Source organism: Triticum dicoccoides, chromosome 6A (assembly GCF_002162155.2).
Source record: "Triticum dicoccoides isolate Atlit2015 ecotype Zavitan chromosome 6A, WEW_v2.0, whole genome shotgun sequence".
Taxonomy (NCBI): domain Eukaryota; kingdom Viridiplantae; phylum Streptophyta; class Magnoliopsida; order Poales; family Poaceae; genus Triticum; species Triticum dicoccoides.
Window position 1 is genome coordinate 36,351,353 of NC_041390.1, and position 20,723 is coordinate 36,372,075.

Genomic DNA, 20,723 nt, shown 5'->3' on the forward strand with positions numbered 1-20,723 from the left:
GAGTGGGTGCGTGGGGGGGAGAGTGGGGATCGGGTGGGGGTTAGGGTTCGGGGAGGTGGCCATGTAGGCCAGAGAGGAGGGCCGGCTGGGCCTGGTGGGCCGGCCGGTGCGGAGGCCAGCTGGGCTGCTCGGCCCAGCGTGGGGGGGTGTTTCTATTTTTTTTTATATAATATATCAACTGAGCCCCTAAATTAGCATTATTAGTTAGGCTACTGTCATAATTAATTTGGCACTAAATAAATTAGTTTTACATTTGTTTATTATTGAAAAGTAATAATTGTTTTAGCCCCTGTTTTTATTTAGTTTAGGCACTTAAACATTTTGAAAAAGGTTGGTTCCAACACCCAAAATAAGTTACGGATTATTTGCCACATGATGATCATTTTAAATTCTAACGTTTGAAAACCTTTATTGTTCGCCTGATTTTGAATTTGAATTTGAATCGGCTTGAACCAACTCGAGTTTATCAACAGTAACCGAGGTGACGTAGCACCATTAGCAGGGGTTTACTGTAGCTTAATTATCCGGGCGTCACAAACACCTAAGCACCGGTCCACCCACATATCAAATTATCAAAGTACCGAACACGAATTAAGCCAACATGATGAAAGTGACTAGATGAAAATCCCGTGTACCCTCAAGAACGCTTTGCTTATCATAAGAGACCGTTTTGGCCTATCCTTTGCCTCAAAAGGATTGGGCTACCTTGCTGCACTTTTGTTACTACTATTGTTACTTGCTCGTTACAAATTATCTTGCTATCAAACTACTCTGCTACTTACAATTTCAGCACTTGCAGACATTACCTTGCTGAAAACAACTTGTCATTTCCTTCTGCTCCTCGTTGGGTTCGACACTCTTACTTATCGAAAAGAGATACAATTGATCCCCTATACTTGTGGGTCATCAAAACTTAAATACATGTGTGAATACATAAACAAATAATGTGTCCCTATTATGTCGAGTAGCTCGTTGATCAAAGATGGTTAAGGTTTCCTAACCATTGACATGTGTTGTCATTTGATAACAGGGTCACATCTTTAGGAGAATGATGTGATGGACAAGACCCATCTGTTAGCTTAGCATAATGATCATTCAGTTTTATTGCTATTGCTTTCTTAATGTCAAATACATATTCCTTCGACTATGAGATTATGCAACTCCTGGATACTGGAGAAATACCTTGTGTTCTATCAAACGTCACAACATAACTGGGTGATCATAAAGATGCTCAAAAGGTATCTCCGAAGGTGTTTGTTGAGTTGGCATAGATCGAGGTTAGGATTTGTCACTCTGAGTATCGGTGAATTATCTCTGGGCCCTCTAGGTAATACACATCATAAGCTTGCAAGCAATGTACTAAGGAGTTAGTCATGAGGTGATGTATTATGGAATGAGTAAATAGACTTGCCGGTAACGAGATTGAACTAGGTATGATGATACCGACGATCGAATCTCGGGCAAGTAACATACTGATAGACAAAGGGAATTACATATGTTGTCATAACGGTTCGACTGATAAAGATCCTCGTAGAATATGTAGGAGCCAATATGGGCATCCAGGTTCCGCTATTGGTTATTGACCGGAGAGGTGTCTCGGACATGTCTACATAGTTCTCGAACCCGTAGAGTCCGCACGCTTAACTTTCATGGTGACCGAATGTTGTTCGAAGTCCCAGATGAGATCATGGACATGACGAGGAGTCTTACAACGGTCAAAAGGTAAAGATTGATATATAGGAAGATGGTATTCAGACACCGAAAGTGTTTCGGAGGGTACCAGGTACTTATCGGGTCACCGGAAGGAGTTTCAGGCATCCTCGACAAAGATATGGGCCTTATGGGCCAACTGAGGGAACACAACAGCACACAAGGGGCTTGTGCGCTCTCTATAGGGCCAGCCTAAGGGGGGGAAGGAAAGGGGAGGAGGAAAGGAAAGTGTGGATTTGGACTCCCACTCCCCCCTCTTTCCTTTCCCCCTTGTCCATACAAGGAAAGGGGGGCACAGGAGGGCAGGAGCCCTAGGGCCGGCGGCCAGCCCCTAGGGGCACGCCCTAGCTGCCCTGGCAGCCCCCTCTCCCCTCCCACCTATATATACATGGGGTGGGGGCGCCACACAACAACACAACATTGTTTTAGCCGTGTGCGGTGCTCCCATCCACCGTTTACTCCCTCGATCATATTTTCGTAGTGCTTAGGTGAAGCCCTGCGGAGACCACATCATCATCACCATCACCGTGCTATCGTGCTACTGGAACTCATCTACTACCTCGCCGTCTTGCTGGATCAAGAAGGCGGAGGACGTCAACAAGCTGAACGTGTGCAGAACGCGGAGGTGTCGTGCGTTCGGTACTAGATCGGTTGGAGCACGAAAAAAGTTCGACTACATCAACCGCGTTGTGAAATGCTTCCGCTTACAGTCTACGAGGGTACATAGACACACTCCCCCCCTCTCGTTGTTATACATCTTCATGGATAGATCTTGCGTGTGCGTAGATTTTTTTTTGTTTTCCATGCAACATTTCCCAACAGTGGTATCCAAGCCAGCTCTATGCGTAGATGATATGCACGAGTAGAACACAAAGAGTTGTGGGCGGTGATAGTCATACTGCTTACCACCAACATCTTATTTTGATTCGCGGTATTGTGGGATGAAGCGGCCCGGACCAACCTTACATGTCTACGCACATGATACCGGTCCCACCGACTGGCATGCAACTAGTTTTGCATAAAGGTGGCTGGCGGGTGTCTGTTTCTCCTACTTTAGTTGAATCAAATTTGACTGCGGCCGGTCCTTGAAGAAGGTCAAAACAACAAACTTGATGAATCACCATTGTGGTTCTATGCGTAGGTAAGAACGGTTCTTGCTAGAAGCCCGTAGCAGCCACGTAAACTTGCAACAACAAAGTAGAGGACGTCTAACTTGTTTTTACAGGGCATGTTGTGATGTGATATGGTCAAGATATGATGTGATATATGTTGATGTATGAGATGATCATGTTTTGTAATATCGACAACCGGCAGGAGCCTTAGGGTTGTCTCTTTATTGTATGAAGTGCAAGCGCCATGTAATTGATTTACTTTATCACTATGCGTTAGCGATAGTTGTAGAAGCAATAGTTGGCGTGACGACTGATACGTCTCCAACGTATCTATAATTTCTGAAGTATTCATATGCTATTATATTATCATTCTTAGATGTTTTACAATCATTTTATAGTAACTTTATATCATTTTCTGAGACTAACCTATTGACCCAGTGCCCAGTGCTAGTTGTTGTTTTTTGCTTGTTTTTTACATTGCAGGAAATCAATATCAAACGGAGTCCAAACACCACGAAACTTTTTGTGGATTTTTTATGGACCAGAAGACATCCAATAGGCCAGAGCAGCACCTGGGGGTGCCCTGAGGAGGGCACAACCCACCAGGGCGCGTCTGGGGACCAGGCACGCCCAGGTGGGTTGTGCTCACCTCGATGGCCTTCTGTACCCCCTCTTCGCCCTATAAATCGTCAAATATTCCAAAAACCCTGGGGGTTACCCTAGATCAGAAGTTCCACCGCCGCAAGCCTCTGTAGCCATGAAAAACCAATCTAGACCTTGTTCCGGCACTCCGCCGGAGGGGGAAATCAGCACGGATGGCCATCTTCATCATCCCGACGACCACCATGATGAGGAGGGAGTAGTCCACCCTCGGGCTGAGGGTTTATACCAGTAGCTATGTGTTTAATCTCTCTCTCTCTCTCTCTCGTGTTCTTGAGATGTCACGATCTTGATGTATCGCGGGCTTTGTTAATATAGTTGGATCATATGGTGTTTTCCCCTCTCTATCTTGTTGTGATGAATTGAGTTTTCTCTTTGATATTTGGTTTTATCGGATTGAATACTTTTATGGATTTGAGAGCACTTGATAAATGTCTTGCATATGAATACTCGTGGTGACAATGGGGGTATCATATTGATTGACTTGATATATGTTTTGGCACTCAACTTGCAGATTCCCGAGGTGACATTGGGGTAATCTATGCATAAGGGTTGATGCACGTTCTTGTCTTTGTTTCTCCGGTAGAAATCTTGGGGCACTCATTGATGTTTTTTGTGTTGGATTGAGTATTATGAATCTGAAATTATTTGGTGTTATTTTAGTACGAACTCTTTGATAGATCGGTGGAAAGAATAGCTTCGAGGTGGTTTCATACCCTACAAACAATTTTTTTCTTATGTTCTCCGCTAGATAGGAACTTTGGAGTGATTCTTCATCGCACATTGAGGGACGGTTATATGATCCAATTATATTAGCCTTGTTGAGAGATTGCACTAGCGAAAGTACGGACCCTAGGCCTCATTTTCATGCATTGCAATACCGTTTGTGCTCCATTTTATCAATTGCAACCTTGCTATTTTTTTAGTGTTCCTATTACAAAAATCAATACCTACTATCCATATTACACTTGTATCACCATCTCTTCGCCGAACTAGTGCACCTATACAATTTGCCATTGTATTTGGTGTGTTGGGGACACAAGAGACTTTTTATTATTTGGTTGCAGAGTTGTTTGAGAGAGACCATCTTCATCCTACATCTCCCACGGATTGATAAACCTTAATTCATCCACTTGAGGGGAAAATGCTACTGTCCTACAAAACTCTGCGATTGGAGGCCCAACACGAGTCTACAAGAATAAAGTTGCGTAGTAGACATCAAGCTATTTTCTGCCACCGTGGCTGGGGAGGTGAGTGTTTGAAGGTATATCTTTAGATCTTGCAATCGAATATTTTAGTTTCTTGTTTATCACTAGTTTGGTTTATAAAAGAAAACTACAAAAAATGAATTGAGGTTGCATCATATTATTCATCTTTATAATGTTTTTCGTGAAAATGATGGAAAGGAAAATTGTGCTCAATTGATAGAAGAAGAATTCAATAGAATTTTTGGTATAAATGATGATCATGATTGCAATGTTGTTAGTATGAATTCTTTGAATATCCATGATGCTAATGATATGCAAAGCCATAAGCTTGGGGATGCTATGTTTGATGAAGATGATATTTTTAGTCCCCCAAGATTTGATGTGCAAATTTGTTATAATGATTGCATGCCTCCTATTTATGATGATTATAATGATGGAAGTGGATTTGGAGAGGTCAAGACTTTATTTAGTGATGAATCCACCATTTTGGACGAGGCTTCAATTGACTATGATAACAAAGTTGCTATCTATGATGATTATGGTGATGACATGTATGATATAAAGAATAATGATAATCATGAAACTTGTCATGATGATTTTAATTTTCAATCACATAATAGTTATTTTGTTGAGTTCACTCACACTACTATTCATGAGAATAAATTTGCTCATGTGGAGAGTAACAAAATTTCTATGCTTATGGATCATGAAAAGAATGCTTTATGTAATATCTATATTGTTGAATTCGTTCATGATGCTACTGAAAATTATTATGAGAGAGGAACATATGCTTGTAGGTATTGCAATAATATCAAGTTTCCTCTCTATGTATTGAAAATCTTGAATTTATGTTTGTTTTGCCTTCCTATGCTAATTGATTCTTGTTCCCATAAGTTGTTTGTTCACAAAATCCCTATGCATATGAAGTGGGTTAGACTTAAATATGCTAGTAATTTGCTTCATGATGATCCCGTTATGTTTTAATTCTTATCTTTTATGTGAGCATCATTGAAATCATCATGCCTAGCTAAAAAGGCATTAAAGAAAAGCGCTTGTTGGAGACAACCCAACACTTTTACCTACTTTTTTGTGTGTTCACATGATTAGGCTTATGTAGTAATCAAGTTTTATTACTTTTGTTTTAATAAAGTGCCAAGTAAGACCTTTGGGATGGTCTATGGTGATAGTTCATTTGATCTTGTTGAAAAACAGAAACTTTTGCGCTCAGAAAAATAATTCTAATTTTTAATAGAAGCGTGATAAAATACTGATTCTTTTTGTAGAAGATTAATAGACAAATTTCCCATGTTGTCCTAATTGTTCTGAATTTTTGGAGTAGTAGAAGTATGGTTGGAGTACAGATTACTACATACTGTTCTGTTTTTGACAGATTCTGTTTTCAATGCAGTTTGCTTGTTTTCTTGTTTCTATGGCTTATATTGCTCATAAATTGTGGAAATGATATACTACAGTAGGAATTGTGTGGAAACAATTATGAATCTTGTCTTTGACAGTACTAAAGTGAAATGGTTTGCTCTTTATCATGATTTTAATTTTCAATATCAAGGTTGACGGTCACTACAATTGTTTTTTAGCGTTACTAGTCATTGCAATTTGTCTCTTCCTTGTAAAAGTCCCATGAAGAAACAATACAAAAGGGCCCATAGAAGAGAGAGCAAAACTGAAATATATGAAAATGTAGCCAAAGGATTCGATCCCCAAGACAAGTTGGTACATACACATATTCACATAACTTTCGCTAGTGGCTGCGGCGGTCATATTGGACGATATGGGGCGGGAATGACCAGAATCGGTGCAAATCAGGCAGTGGCGGAGCGAGCTCGACGACGGCCGTGGGGGTCATGGCGGTGGCTACCTAGTGGTGGGGTGGCTACGGGGCTAAGGGTGGGTCGGGCAATCGCGACAGTGATGTGCGGCGGCGAGTTTTCTCCAGAATCGACGTGAAGTGAAGGCCGGTCGGGCAATGCGGAAATTTCACCTCATCACTTGGCTTCGCACTGCCGCGTTTTGCTTTCGTGGCAGCAATTAGAGGTGCTTGAAATTTGGAGCGCTTGATGCTAAATTTTGGGATTGTTCTAACATTTTTTGGGCACCAAATATGAATAGGGAATTTTCAACTTAAAAAATAGGAATAGAGAATTTGTTGAGGACGCGGCTAATTAATATGCACCCGGGCTCAGGGGATGAACAATAGAATCGCAAAAATATGAAACAAATTAAAAAAAATCTTGTTTTGCATGCTGATGCTCTTGCGCGTGATGCCCGTGCAAAATTTGATGAAGTTTGGACATTCGAGGAGGTGGGAGAAAAAGAAACTCCAGGTGCTTGAGGAACATTTTAAAAAAAAATTGTTCACAACCGATTTTCTCGCTTTTGCCATAAGCTTTTCGAATTTCCAAACACCTCGAAATTTTGCAGGGACATCACGCATACAAGCATCTTGGATGAAAAATAATAATCTGATTCTGTGAATTGTCTGCAATTTTTTTATTTTACTGTTCACCATTTTGAGCATGTTTGAATTATCGGTTTGTTGAGCAGTATTTTCGGCCCACACTATCTCGAACGACAGTTTTTTGGGCACATCCGTTTTACTAGAATTGGTGATATCCGTTAATTTCTCAAAAAAAAAAAGGTGATATCCCTAAAAAAACTACAATTGGTAATGATGTTGCACCTGCGCCGGCTACCAACCAACCAATCGAAAAAGCAGCTAACCAATGAGAACGCAGGAACCCCGAAGCCACGGATCGCCCCCCTACGATCCGCGTGAAACGAAATCCCACCGTCCACGGCTGGCAGATCCAACGATCGAAACTCACCTCCCCTTCCCGAAACACAGCGCGCCGAAATTTGGCCACCCGCCGCCCGCCCGCCGCGCACTCGTCTTCTCCTTAAAACGCTCCCCGAAGCGGCTCCATTATCCATCCACTCCAATCCCCAATCTCCCTCCCAACCAATCCACCAAGCAAACCCGATGGCCCGCACGAAGCAGACGGCGAGGAAGTCCACCGGCGGCAAGGCGCCGCGGAAGCAGCTGGCCACCAAGGCGGCGCGCAAGTCGGCCCCGGCCACGGGCGGCGTGAAGAAGCCGCACCGCTTCCGCCCGGGCACCGTGGCGCTCCGGGAGATCCGCAAGTACCAGAAGAGCACGGAGCTGCTCATCCGCAAGCTGCCCTTCCAGCGCCTCGTCCGGGAGATCGCGCAGGACTTCAAGACCGACCTGAGGTTCCAGTCCTCCGCCGTGTCGGCGCTGCAGGAGGCCGCCGAGGCCTACCTCGTCGGGCTCTTCGAGGACACCAACCTCTGCGCCATCCACGCCAAGCGCGTCACCATCATGCCCAAGGACATCCAGCTCGCAAGACGCATCCGGGGCGAGAGGGCCTAGGATAGTGTCTGTCTCTTCTGCAGGTGTAGAGATTAGCATGTGTTTTGCGTGGTGGAGTGATCCTGTGTTCGTGCTATGTTGGGTGTGTGTGATGTTCTAGTGCAGTGTCTGATGTTACCATCTTGTTGTCATCAGCAATCTGAATGAAAGTTGGCTGTCAGATCTCTCTCCATTTTGTGTTCTTCTGACGCATTTTGTTGTTCGTAATCCTGAAATGTCAATGAATGGTTTCTTTGCTGGATCGAAGGTGATTGTCGAAGTTTGTTCCATCTGATGTCATACGTACTTTGGTTACTACCCTGTCATGCTAATGTCACATTCCATTATACTTTGAAGGTCAGTGGTTTGATATTTTTGTTTGTCTACTGAACTTTCTGAAATTCGTTGCAGTGTTGCTGCCTACTGAACGTCACTGGCTTGTCAACATAGTCAGTCCTACAGCATGTCTTGGGTGTTAGTCTGAACCATTGCATTTGCTGCATTTCATCACTAGTGCTCATTATTCATTGGTGGCTTTGTCAGTAATGGTTTTGGGCAGCTTCTTTCTATTGATATAACTTGCTTGTTGCATCTCTGCCGAGATTGATTATCTTTCGGCTTGTAGACTTTGTACTAGGAGTAGTATTTAGCAAAGCTATTAGTCGCTGGCTTGCAACTTTGCTAGCAAGGCCTGTGCTAATATGTCTTGCTACTTATGCCTTCTTGATGGTTATTTCATAATCTGTGCTGCACCCGCTTCCACCTGTCCTTTGGTAGTTGGCTTTTGCATTGTGCTGTAACTTGGGGGTGTTTTGTGTTTCCATTGCTGGCATGCTGTGTTGTCCCTCGTGCTGTATGGTTTTCCTCATAAATGAGATCAAGGATTTCGACCCTGTTTCTCTTATAAATTGGATCAATATTTTCTTTGAATGAGATCAAATTCTGGTGGGGATTTCTCCCCTGGGTGACAGATTTTCTTAAATTTTCCTCACTATAAACTGCAGTGTAATTGACATGTTTCATCAATTGTTATGCTAATCTTTGATTATAATCCTCAAGCCCAGCAGAAGAAAGTCCTACATTTCGTCCGGACAAATGCTCGATAAATGACACTATGGCGCATCAGATCCAATGGTTAATCCCACTGGATAGATTTTTCGCTGAAAACATTTCCAAAATTGCCTGGTTTCAGCTTCAGTGAATGTCTCGGCCGTGTCAGTTTTCAGAATTGCTGCAAATGGTGCTAATGAATCTGATGAACGTGAATGATGTTCATATGCGCTTCAGTTCAGTTCAATCTGTTCCCTGCTCATGTGCTGTATAATCGCGAAGCTGCTGTCTTGGGAGCCTTAACTTAAGAAGGTGTCTTCTTAGTGATGTTGCTCCGAACCATTTCAGGTAGCTATATGTATCACACCGTTCAGTATGCCCCTGCTCACTTAATTCAGGCACGCGTAGAAAGGAAGAGAATGGAATGGATCACTGTCTCTTCTTTGGCTGTCATGACTTTGGTAATCAAGAACTACGATTATGTCTTGGCTGTGTCCATTTTCAGCACTATTTTTGCTACATTAATCTATTAGGTAACGAAGTAGTTTTTATCAAACAAAAAGGATAACGAAATAGTTAAATTTTATGATTTACATAGTTTTCCCCTAAAACTACTTCATACAAGTTGATGCAAGATATGCTTTCCTGACAGATACTTGACTTCTCCTGGCATTTGGCGATGCTTCCGCCATTGATCTTAACAGTAGATCAAGCAGTTATCTCTTACTACTAAACTGGGGTGCTTGCTTATGTCTTAAACATACATTAACTTTCACTACTATGACATTCTCATCCCATATAGACAGCCTTGTAGTTGTGTGAAAACTGCAATCAGTTTCCTTTCTAAATACAAGCAGATTCATAAAGGCGTGTCTATGATAAAGAAACTTGAGCAGTATGTGCTTGTCTCCTCATTTTAATATCCAGGTTTTTTTCCCTTTGAGGTGCACCATCAGAATTCAGAGGCTAACTGGTGATAGCAAGACACATAGTCTCATTTTATTCCAGAAAAATGAAGATCGTGGCAAGAAAATGCTATATGACATTCGGCTTCAAATTATGGCTATTTGATTTGCTGTAAAATGCTGTAGTGAAACACTATGCTCCATCAGCGATGGCCCATATCCTGATATTGCCCTCGGTGATGGAATGCCATATAAGAGCCCACACTATAGTACACAAATTGAGAAAGAGCCTCTGCGTTGTTCTTTTTCTTGCCGATCCTGAAGAAGAAGCCATCAATAGTAATAGGAAGGATCGACGGAGGCAGCATGGTATCTTCTCAGACCTTCGCGCTATTAAGCGCTAGCTTTTCATTTCATACCGAGTGTTCCGTTTCCGACGTCTCCTAATCTCAAGCTATAACCTGATCAAATTTATTCTGTTGCTTTGCTGATAATTGGTGGTGAAGGCGTTGAATCCCAACGACTCTTAGGAGTGGAGGCAACACACTTGATCTGTGGTCATATACAAATTTCTTCTACGGATGGTTGGGCAATAAAAATATATGCTGAAATGACAAGTGACACAGAGGGATGCACTAGATCTCTAGTGGTATATGAATGGCTAGTTGTGCAAGATGTGGTTGCTGGAACCATTTATCTTCTATCAATGTCACGCTCACTCACACGCAACTACTTCAAACATGAGTGCATCTAATGCCGTCAACCTGCGGTAGTTCGGTCCTCACATGTCACCTTCTTACAGACACAAGTTATAAGAACTAAAAGAGAAGACAATAACCAGTATAACGAGGTTGAGTAAGAAAAGAAAATTCATGTGTGTAAAAGAGCCTAGAGTTCTTGAGTTCAAGACCCATTGCTACAATTTAAAATGAAATAGTGTAATCCTCTTTCAGCCCTGATTTAGGTTTGAGAAAGCCACACATGAGCGGGAGTATTCAAGTACACCTTTCTCCGTAAGTTTGAGCTTTAGGGTAAACTGATTGGTCATTGGTGCATGCAATTTTACAGTGAATCCTAACTCTGGAGACATTTTTTAACAAATTTACATTTTATCTGAAACAAATCTAATCACCTCACTGATTTGTTTATAGATGACCAGGAAACATTGGACACAATGATTGAAACAGTGTCCATCAGTTGCAACCGAAACATTTCACACCTAATTATCATGGAAGGAAATTCTCGAGTAGATGGAAACAGCTTGCTGCTACGAATGAACCAAAAAGAAAAGTTTCTAGTAGGTCAAAAACAGTTTTGCTGGAAGCAAATTCTACTTCCGTTAGATGCAAATTTTCATTTTTATGGAAACACCATGTGAAAATAAATCACAAGATATTTGCTAGATTAATTAGTTAAAAATTATTTTTACATAATTAAATAGTTAAATTTTACGATTTACATGATTTTCCTTTTAAAGAATACATGTAAGAGTGTGCAAGAGACGTATTTTACAGCAGATACTTGGTTTCCTCCGGCACTTGGCAGTGCTTCTGCCGTTGATCTTGACATTAGGTAAGTCGTTGTCCCTTGCTACTTAACGGGTGCTTGTGTCTCTTACACATAAAAAAAACTTTCACTTCTCTGCCAGTATCATTGTATCAACTGCATTCAGTTTTCTTTCTACATTAACACAAGCAGCTTCATAAGGTGTCTTTACGAAAATAAAACAATAAGCAGCATGTGCTTGTCTCCGCAGTTTAAGATCCAAGGTGTTTTTTCCGGCTAGTAACAACAAGACACAAAACGCCGTTTATTCCAGAAAACTGAATACCATGGCAGAAATAGGTATTCAGAAGGACATTCGCCTTGAAATTTGAGTTGATGGGAAATACTGGAGTGAAACACTATACTTTATCGGCGACATTAAGAGTAATCTGGGTTAAATGTCCATATTGCCCTCGTAACTCAGAAGCCACATATATGAGAAGAGGAAAACATGTCCCAGTAGCAAAATTGCAGCTGACAAAGTAGCACAAGATGATTGTGATTTTTTTTTTCTCGCGTTAGTACAGGTTACTCAGCTTTATGTTGACCAATTGGCAATTCTACAACCATTTGACTGAACTAAAACTGAGCCATCTGCAGAGTTTTAGAACACAGATGAGCACTGATGAAAAAACACTTAATTTCAGAGAACGTTTTTGCATAACCAGCAAAAATTAGAATAACATGAGGATCACTCCCGGATCCATTTTCATCATGAAGCACAGAAGCAGTACTGAAAATATTACAGAAACAGAATCATGATACATTAAACCCTCAAAGATAACATCTGGTAGGATCAAAATAGTCTGCAAACTGTAGCTCCTCTTCAGAAAAAGAGATGGTGGCCTTCTCGTGAACTTGATGTAGATCTTCTCCTAGAGATAACGTCTACAGTAGGATCTAAACAGTTGGCAAACTGGACCACACACCGCCTTGGTGGTATAGGTCTTCTCCTGAACTTGAGCAAGCGCTTGTGGGTTTGCAGGTGAAGAAGGCCAGCGGTAGCTGTCCAATGTTCATGTAGGGCTGCGGAGGAGCTGGGTAGCAGCAGCGATCTTCACATCAGATAGTAGTATGTTCAAACGAGCACAATCTGCCACCACCCTCCCAAATGGGAGTTGATCAGGGTAGACAGACCGCATGAAATGCAATGAAGGCAGGATGGAATCGCCGACTTGTTTTGACCGTGCTGCATGGTACCATGAGTTTTTCAGGAATTTCGTCACCCATTCAGCAAAAAGTCTAAACAAAAATTAGTGAAAAATCATTATCAACTTTCTTGCTGCGAAAATTAGTATGCAACAAGTTGGTGATGGCCAGAAGGTACAAACATATCGAGAGATGCGGCCAAGATCATTGCATTCATATTCATCACCTTCCACTAGCCACACAGACCGATGGAACAAGAACACAAGCATTCAGACGGTCGATTGCTTGTGTTCTTGATGAATCAGTCATACAGTCGATTGATTTTCCTCCCATCGAATGTTCCTGATTTTTTTTATTTTTGACATGGGATATTTAGCAGCAATCAATCAAATGTGGTTTGCTTCCCTAAACATTATGTTCTGCTTCGGCGCATCACCTTTTGTTCAACCAAAAAAAAGCACAAAATAGCAGTGTGAAAAGCTTGTGAATCTAAAAGTAAAGTGGGTGATAAATGTGAGGAGGAAAATCCATGAGAAAGTTTTTATTTCTTAAGATAACCCATAAGATGATTACTATTCAGATGTTAGCCAACTCAGAGAAGCCTTGAGCACACCTCATCAGAGAGGAGAAAAACGTGTCCCGGTAGCAAAGTAGCAGGTGACAAATTTAATACGTACTACAGATTAGCCAGCTTTTATGTTGAGCAATGGGCAATTCTATAACATTTGACTGCACTAAAATTATGCCAGCTGCAGAGTTTTCGAAGACAGATGAGCCTGAATGATGAAAAGACACTTAAATTCAGAGAATGTCTCTGCGTAACCAAAATTTTGTGAATAACAGGAGGCTCACTCACGGCTCCATTTTCATTATGAAGCCCGTGATCAGACACTTGCAGAACAGAATCATGATACATCAAGGCATCAGACATGTGGGATGTAAACAGCAGCAGATTGCAACGCCTCTTCAGATAGAGACAATGGCACAGACCTTCTCCTGAACTTGAGCAAGCGCTCGTGGGGTTGAGATTGGCCTGCAGGAGCTGGGTGGCAGCAGCGATATTCGTATCCCCGAGTGTACGACCAACGAGCTGGAATGACTTTGGACCTCCGGCCGCCGCGTGGTATGAATTTTTTGGAGCCCATTCAGCAAGAAAAATCGAAGCGAAAATTACTTGCTGATAAATTTCAGAATGTACAGGAACAAACCAGAAGGTACAATCATAGCGAGATGCAGTACAACTTCCATTGAATTCAGATTCATTTCTTGCAAGAACCAACAAGTCCATTACATTCAGATCCATCGCCATCCACTAACTACACAGACCGATGGAACAGCAACGCACGCACGCACTCAGAAACGAAACCATAGCAGATGGAGATTGGAGCAGCGGGCGCAGGTCAGCCGCCGAATCCGTAGAGGGTTCGCCCCTGTCGCTTGAGGGCGTAGACGACGTCCATGGCGGTGACGGTCTTGCGGCGGGCGTGCTCCGTGTAGGTGACGGCGTCGCGGATGACGTTCTCCAGGAAGATCTTGAGCACGCCGCGGGTCTCCTCGTAGATGAGCCCCGAGATGCGCTTCACACCGCCACGGCGAGCCAGACGGCGGATGGCGGGCTTGGTGATGCCCTGGATGTTGTCGCGTAGCACCTTCCGGTGGCGCTTGGCGCCGCCCTTGCCTAGCCCCTTCCCTCCCTTGCCGCGGCCGGACATGGTTGATGGAGTTGACTGAGATGGAAATGGAGGAGGAGCTGTGGTGGCGGCGGCTGCTGGTGGTGAGAGTGGGGAGGAACGTAAGGGGGATTTAAAAAGGGAGGAGTGGGCAGCCTGCCGTTGGATCAGCACGGGATTGGACGGTCAGGATGGCGACCGCGAGAGAGACGGCGCGGATCGGTGACGTGGCTCTCAATTTTCATCGTCCCATGAGGCGGGAGGCGCTGAGAGGAATTGGAATTTCCCGGTTCCAAGCGAGAGTCCTGTTCCTATGTAGCACTAGGCACTATAGCAGCTTAGGTAATTTAGAAAGAAAATTGTGATAAACGTTCACGATATTTAACCTTTTCACATGTTTTCGAAAAAATGTTTGAGCTTTTTAAACTATATTCATGAAGATTTTTAAGAAGTGCTCACATATTTTAAAAGCATTTTCGTGCATTTTTAAAAATGATAGTGAAATTTAAGCGGGGTGTACTTTAAATTTAAAAAGTTATTCACAAATTTTTTATGCATACAATTTAAAATGTATTCTTCTATGTACCAAAATTGTCCACGTATTTGAAAAAAAATGTTCACAAAGATTATTAATGTTCAAACATTTTTTAGAATGCTTTATATCTAAAAAAAGTAAAAAATAAAAATTCTAAGAAAACGAAAGATGGAATAAAAGTTAAATAAAAATATAAGAAATTAACCGGGAAAAATTAAGACAGATTAAACTACAAAATAAAAAAATCTAGAGAGGATATACCGAAAAGAGAAAGCCAAAAAGGAAAATAAAATTAGGACATCATTGCCAAAGAAAAAAAACATGAAGTGAACAGGTGACCCGTGTGGTGCCGCTATGAGCATCATAATGCCATTGTCCACAATAATCGGCATGTGCTAGTTACAACCAACATCGATAGGTGAGACACAAAGGGTCGTACACACACCACTCGTGCCGGCATGCAGTTGGGAACGTGGATTCAACAGTCCTCCACAACTTGGCGTCGCGCAAGACCTCACTAGCGAAGTGGATGGGACATTGCATGAGGAGCTCCTACCAGGAAGGAGCGTGCTCGGGTGCCGCCGCTAGCCTGGTGTCAGCATCCTGCTTGTGGGGCGCATAGAGAGGTCTCGTCAATCTGGGGCGAGATAGGCAAGACCGATGATCTCGACCTGGTCACCTCTTCCCTCTCCACCACAAGGACCACGCTCACGACATGGGGGCGGGTGCGATGTACAACATCATAAGCTCCTTGGGCCTTAGCACTACAAGGATCGGCAGGGAGGACCGATATTGCTTTAGATCTTAAAATGCCTGCTCGGCCTTCGGGGTCCACTTGAAAGGGTCCAATCTCTTGAGGACTTTGAACAAACGGAGACCCTCCTCCCCGAATTTGGAGATGAATCACCCTAGAGCCACCATGTAGTCCGACAAAACGTTGTACTTCCTTGAGACGCATCAGCGAGCGCCTCTGGTTGATGGCGTCACTCTTCTCAAGGTTAGCCTTGATACCCTTGCTTGACACGAGGAATCCGATGAGCTTCCTGGAGGGCATGCAAAAATGCACTTCTCGGGCTTCAACTTCACGCACATTTGTTGGAGGTCGTCGATGATAAAGTATGCTATGGTCAAGGTAGTGGCGTGCATGGGAGCTATGAGTGGTGCGGCGGTGGGAATGTCGGCAGGTGCCCCAAGAGAACCTCTGGCGGGTTGTTGCTCCACATCCCCATCCTCATGATCGACCATATTCTCTTTAGACAGTTAAGCCCAAATAAAGAGACAAAACTCTTACACCAACTGAAAGGATCAAGACGTCGAATAGGGGGGGGGGTGAATAGGAGAGTACAATTTTTGAGCTTTCTTGGGCAATGCAACTTCTCTAAATATGCAACTAGGTGAGAACAACATGTATGGAAGGCAAGCACAAATCAAAGTATGGTAGGTAACAATCTAATTAATGAACGGGACAACAAGCATACAAATCAAGTAAAGGTGTAGGAAAGTATTAACCACAAGTGAATCGAGGACATGAATTTTATCCCAATGTCCACACTCTTTGCACAATGCTAATCTCTATTAGGGAGGTGACAAAACCAAAACTCTGAAGCACCACCAAGTGTCTCACCACGTTCTCCCTTCGAGTCATCCCCAACGAACGGGCCTCAAATTACGCGGGGTTGGTCTGAAAGGCGACCATGACACCTTTACAAACTTCCCGGAGCACATAAGAAGCAAGGAAGCTTTTCGGCCTTGACTCCTAATCGTCTAGGAGCCCAATCACCAAGAGTAACAACTATTGATGAAGAAGAGTGGGGAACATGAATTGGTTTTGTGGAAGTGTAGATTGGGGTCTTGCTCTCTCAAATCCTAAAGTACCAACAAGTTTGGATGGAGGGATTAAGAATATTGAGCAAATAAAGGTGTAGCAATGGTGGAAGAAGGGGCTTTACATAGTTGAACCTAAAAATGTAACTGTTGACAGCCAGGAGAGACCATGTGCACGGGCGATACCCATGTGCCCGGGGCCCTTGTGCACGTACGAACCCATGTGCACGGGATGTCCAGAGAATTTCAGACCTAGCCTCGTGTGCACGGGGACAAGAAGCCTGTGTGCACACAAATTTCCCCTAGATCCCCGTGCGCACATGGTAGGCTGTTTTGGACACAAATAAGGTGGACTTTGGCAATAATTTGGTGGATAAACATGAGAAGGCTGGTGTATGTGGTTTTCCATGTTTCCACACTTTTCATCCAAGCATCTCGACCCCTCTTATCAGCACAATTGTCCTATGACTGAAAGAAACCAAGAAAAAACTTTGAGTCGATGGAAAACCACACATTTCCCTTTTTGAAGTGGGGTCCGCCATCTCCTTAAAATAACATCTAAGGACCAATTACCTGAGATAAACTTAATAATTTTCATTAGTCACACTATAATCACATAATCATCACATCAAAATACCATTTAAAGACAAATGCACTTTCACCAAAGACGTGTTGCGTGCCGCACGGTGAGCCGAAGCGTGCAACATTGCCAGCCGCACGATTCCGATGGTTTTCCACTCAATTCCAACTAGTACCTACAACCAAACAACAAAATTAGAATTCAAGGTCATTTCAATAAGTGGTGGAGCCAGGAAAGTGTGATCGGGGGAGGGGGGCGAGTGATGCTAAAACATGTTGGGGAGAACCAAATCTTAGAAAAATGAGTGTTTAGCATCAAATAACTAGTAATGATGTAAGCAAATTAGCATGAAATCCCTGTTGTTAGGCTAGTCATAGTGGGAGTAACTTAGCTAGTAACATAGCGCACTTCGAGAAAATTCTGCTTATGTGACAAGTAATTAATGAGAGATAGTAACATAATATGTTACTGTAACATAGCGCTTCCCAAGACAAGATGAGTCTACGAGCTAATAAATGAAGCCATCTATGATAGTACTATTATGTTACTTTGCATTATAAAGATAATAACTTAGACTAGTGTCATATGCATGACACTAGTCTAAGTTACTCCCCACTATGACCAGCCTTAGGCTAGTCATATTGGAAGTAACTTAGCTAGTAACATAACACATCTCGAGACAAGTTTGCTTATGTGGCACCTAGTTAATGAGGAGAGAGGTGTTTGGAGTAACATATTATGTTACCATCACATAACGCTTCCCAAGAAATGTTGAGTCTATAAGCTAATAAATGCAACCATATATGATACTATTTCTATGACACTTTGCACTATAAAAGTAGTAACATAGACTAGTGTCATATGTATGACACTAGTCTAAGTTACTCCCCACTATGATCAGCCTTGCATCTCCAACAGTTGTAAGATAGGTGTTGGTAAATTTGCCACCTAGAATATAGTGATGATGTGGCATGTATTAAATGTGAAGAGAGAACAAAGTTGTATGTAGATTAACCAACAACCTTTGCACAAGCTTCAAGGTGAAATAGAGAGCAATCACATTTAATTCTTCACCATCTATTGAATAGCTTACATACAACCCATTAGAGTAGTTGTATGAAAGCTTGTTGGTTGATGACATGGACACTTTACCAACAAGACTTACATACAATCTGTTGGAGATGCCCTTAGGGGGGCCTGCTGGTCCCCCTGCCTCCACCACTGATTTCAATACATAGGTCAATTTAATTACAAACCAAATTCAATTCCAAGCCTCAGAGGGTGCTTGGATCCAAGGGACTATTTTTAGTCTAACTAAAAATAGTCTCTTTTAGAGGCTAAAGTTTCAAGCACCCCTGACTAAAGAGAGGCTAGGACTAGTCTTGAGGCTAAAATTTTTTAGTCATAGAAAACCTACTAAAATATGTATTAGCCCTCTCTTTCATCATTTAATGCCTCTCCTTTAATACATGCGAGTTCTGGATTGGAGGGTTTGAAGGATAATAAATGCTCAATAATTTGATTTTAGTCTTTTTAGTATTTGGATTCAACCATGTGTGAGGCTAGCAAGTTTTAGTCCCACTACTTTTAGTCACGGGACTCTCATCCCACCCATCGACGAAGTTGATGAGGTGTGTTGTATAGAAAATCCCCGCGCTCTCATCGGTCCATCAAGTGCTCCCACGGATCGCTCCCCCTCGAGCGAAGCTCCCGTCTCCAATAAAAGCCGCGCCACCGGCGCCGTTCAAACCCACAAACTCATAGAGCAGCGCGCATCACCCCCGATCCAGCACCCCTGTTCCCCACACCTCGAGAGGGACACCCCGTCGCCGGAGAAGCAGCAAGAAGAAGATGGCCGGAAGGAAAGGGCGGCGAGAGGAAGAAGGCGGTGACCCGCTCTGTGAAGGCCGGGCTCCAGTTCCCCGTGGGCCGCATCGGGCGCTACCTCAAGAAGGGCCGCTACGCCCAGCGCGTCGGCTCCGGCGCCCCCGTCTACCTCGCCGCCGTCCTCGAGTACCTCGCCGCCGAGGTAGCCGCAGATCTTCGCTCGCTGCCCTCGAGCCTCTGTTCTGCTGCTCTGTTCCTCTTGTGCTTGACAGTTAACTGATTCCGTTCTTGGTTGATATGAATCGCAGGTCCTGGAGCTGGCCGGCAACGCGGCCAAGGACAACAAGAAGACGCGCATCATCCCGCGCCACCTGCTGCTCGCCGTCCGCAACGACCAGGAGCTCGGCAGGCTGCTCGCCGGCGTCACCATCGCCCACGGCGGCGTCATCCCCAACATCAACTCCGTGCTGCTCCCCAAGAAGTCCCCCGCCGCCGCCGAGAAGGAGTCCACCAAGTCGCCCAAGAAGAAGACCGCCGCCAAGTCCCCCAAGAAGAAGACCGCAGCCAACAAGGAGTAGCCGTCCCCATCCCCAAGTCTAGCCAGTGCGTACTCTGTTCCATTTCTCATGGACAACATGAGTAGTCTGTAGATAGTTGCCCTTTCGTTAGATTCGTCGAGCAAGAGCGCCATTGTATCTCTGATTTCATGTGGGAATCTTAGTAATTCTCTTGTTCTACGTATGGCTGTCCGCAATTGATCTTGTGAATGCTTGCCACCTGCTGAACGTTTGCTACTGGTACTAAATAAGTTTCATCTGTACGAAATTCTCTCTTCTATGTCTGAAAATTTCCCTTGCTCTTTGCTCACTGAAACAGGGTACTCAATTTCAGCCACTCGTCTTATGTTCCTATCAAGCCGCAGGAAACTGAATCTCTGCTATATGACGGTGGCGCTAAATTAGACAAGGAAAAGTTGGAAGGTAATGAGCAAGATTCTTCAGAAGTCTTGCAGAAAAACATGTCAAATTATAGCTTGACAATGCTCAAAATATTCTTGCAGACCACAAACCTGAGGAACATTTGGCTGCTATGCAAACAAAAACTAAGCTAACTAGCCAGATGAGGTACTACTTATTTTGGATTCACCTATGGCAGAAACATATGTTAGTAAGGGCAGATTAAACAGAGTTGATTTTGTTTCTGCGGACAATGTTTCTTTCTTCCTCTTCCTCTTTTTTTTTGGGTTGCAAAAGTCATTCAGTTTTGTTTCTGCATCAACACATGCCACATCTTCATAATTAAGGGATTGTTTAGCTATATATAGAGTCGCGGAGGGTAAAACAGTACTACTTCCAGGCAGCTTACAACCTTCTGAATGTAATCCCAGTGAAATAATTCATGTCGAAACAGAACACAAACTTTCCGCATCCTCAGCGACAAACAAAAGTCCAACACAACGCGCATCTTGGGCATTCTGGTAACAACACAAGGGTAATGAGAACAACTGTGTGTGTGTGTGTGTGTGTGTGTGTGTGTGTGTTGATCATGGTACAAACTCAA

The 20,723-nt window shown here is 43.3% G+C and overlaps 2 protein-coding genes and 1 pseudogene across 2 annotated transcripts; 2 read left to right on the forward strand and 1 right to left on the reverse strand.

The window, feature by feature from the left end:
• The first annotated feature begins 7,620 nt into the window (after positions 1-7,620).
• On the forward strand, positions 7,621-8,230 carry LOC119314400 (histone H3.2). The gene has a single exon (XM_037589116.1). The coding sequence runs from the start codon at positions 7,689-7,691 to the stop codon at positions 8,097-8,099; it is 411 nt and encodes a 136-aa protein (XP_037445013.1). The 5' UTR covers positions 7,621-7,688; the 3' UTR covers positions 8,100-8,230.
• Positions 8,231-13,932: 5,702 nt separating this feature from the next.
• Positions 13,933-14,493, reverse strand: LOC119314402 (annotated as a pseudogene).
• Positions 14,494-18,888: 4,395 nt separating this feature from the next.
• LOC119314401 (protein H2A.6-like) lies at positions 18,889-20,658 on the forward strand. Its single transcript, XM_037589117.1, has 6 exons — positions 18,889-18,901; positions 19,127-19,365; positions 19,472-19,737; positions 20,040-20,143; positions 20,224-20,287; positions 20,574-20,658. The coding sequence occupies exons 1-6, from the start codon at positions 18,889-18,891 to the stop codon at positions 20,656-20,658; spliced, it is 771 nt and encodes a 256-aa protein (XP_037445014.1).
• Positions 20,659-20,723: the final 65 nt, after the last annotated feature.

Excerpts from the sequence above, each read along its gene's own strand:
- LOC119314400 (XM_037589116.1), top strand. The coding sequence starts at position 7,689 with ATGGCCCGCACGAAGCAGACGGCGAGGAAGTCCACCGGCGGCAAGGCG.
- LOC119314401 (XM_037589117.1), top strand. Across the intron at positions 19,366-19,471 it reads TCGAGTACCTCGCCGCCGAG|GTCCTGGAGCTGGCCGGCAA; the intron begins GTAGCCGCAGAT and ends TATGAATCGCAG. Across the intron at positions 19,738-20,039 it reads AAGACCGCAGCCAACAAGGA|GGTACTCAATTTCAGCCACT; the intron begins GTAGCCGTCCCC and ends TCACTGAAACAG.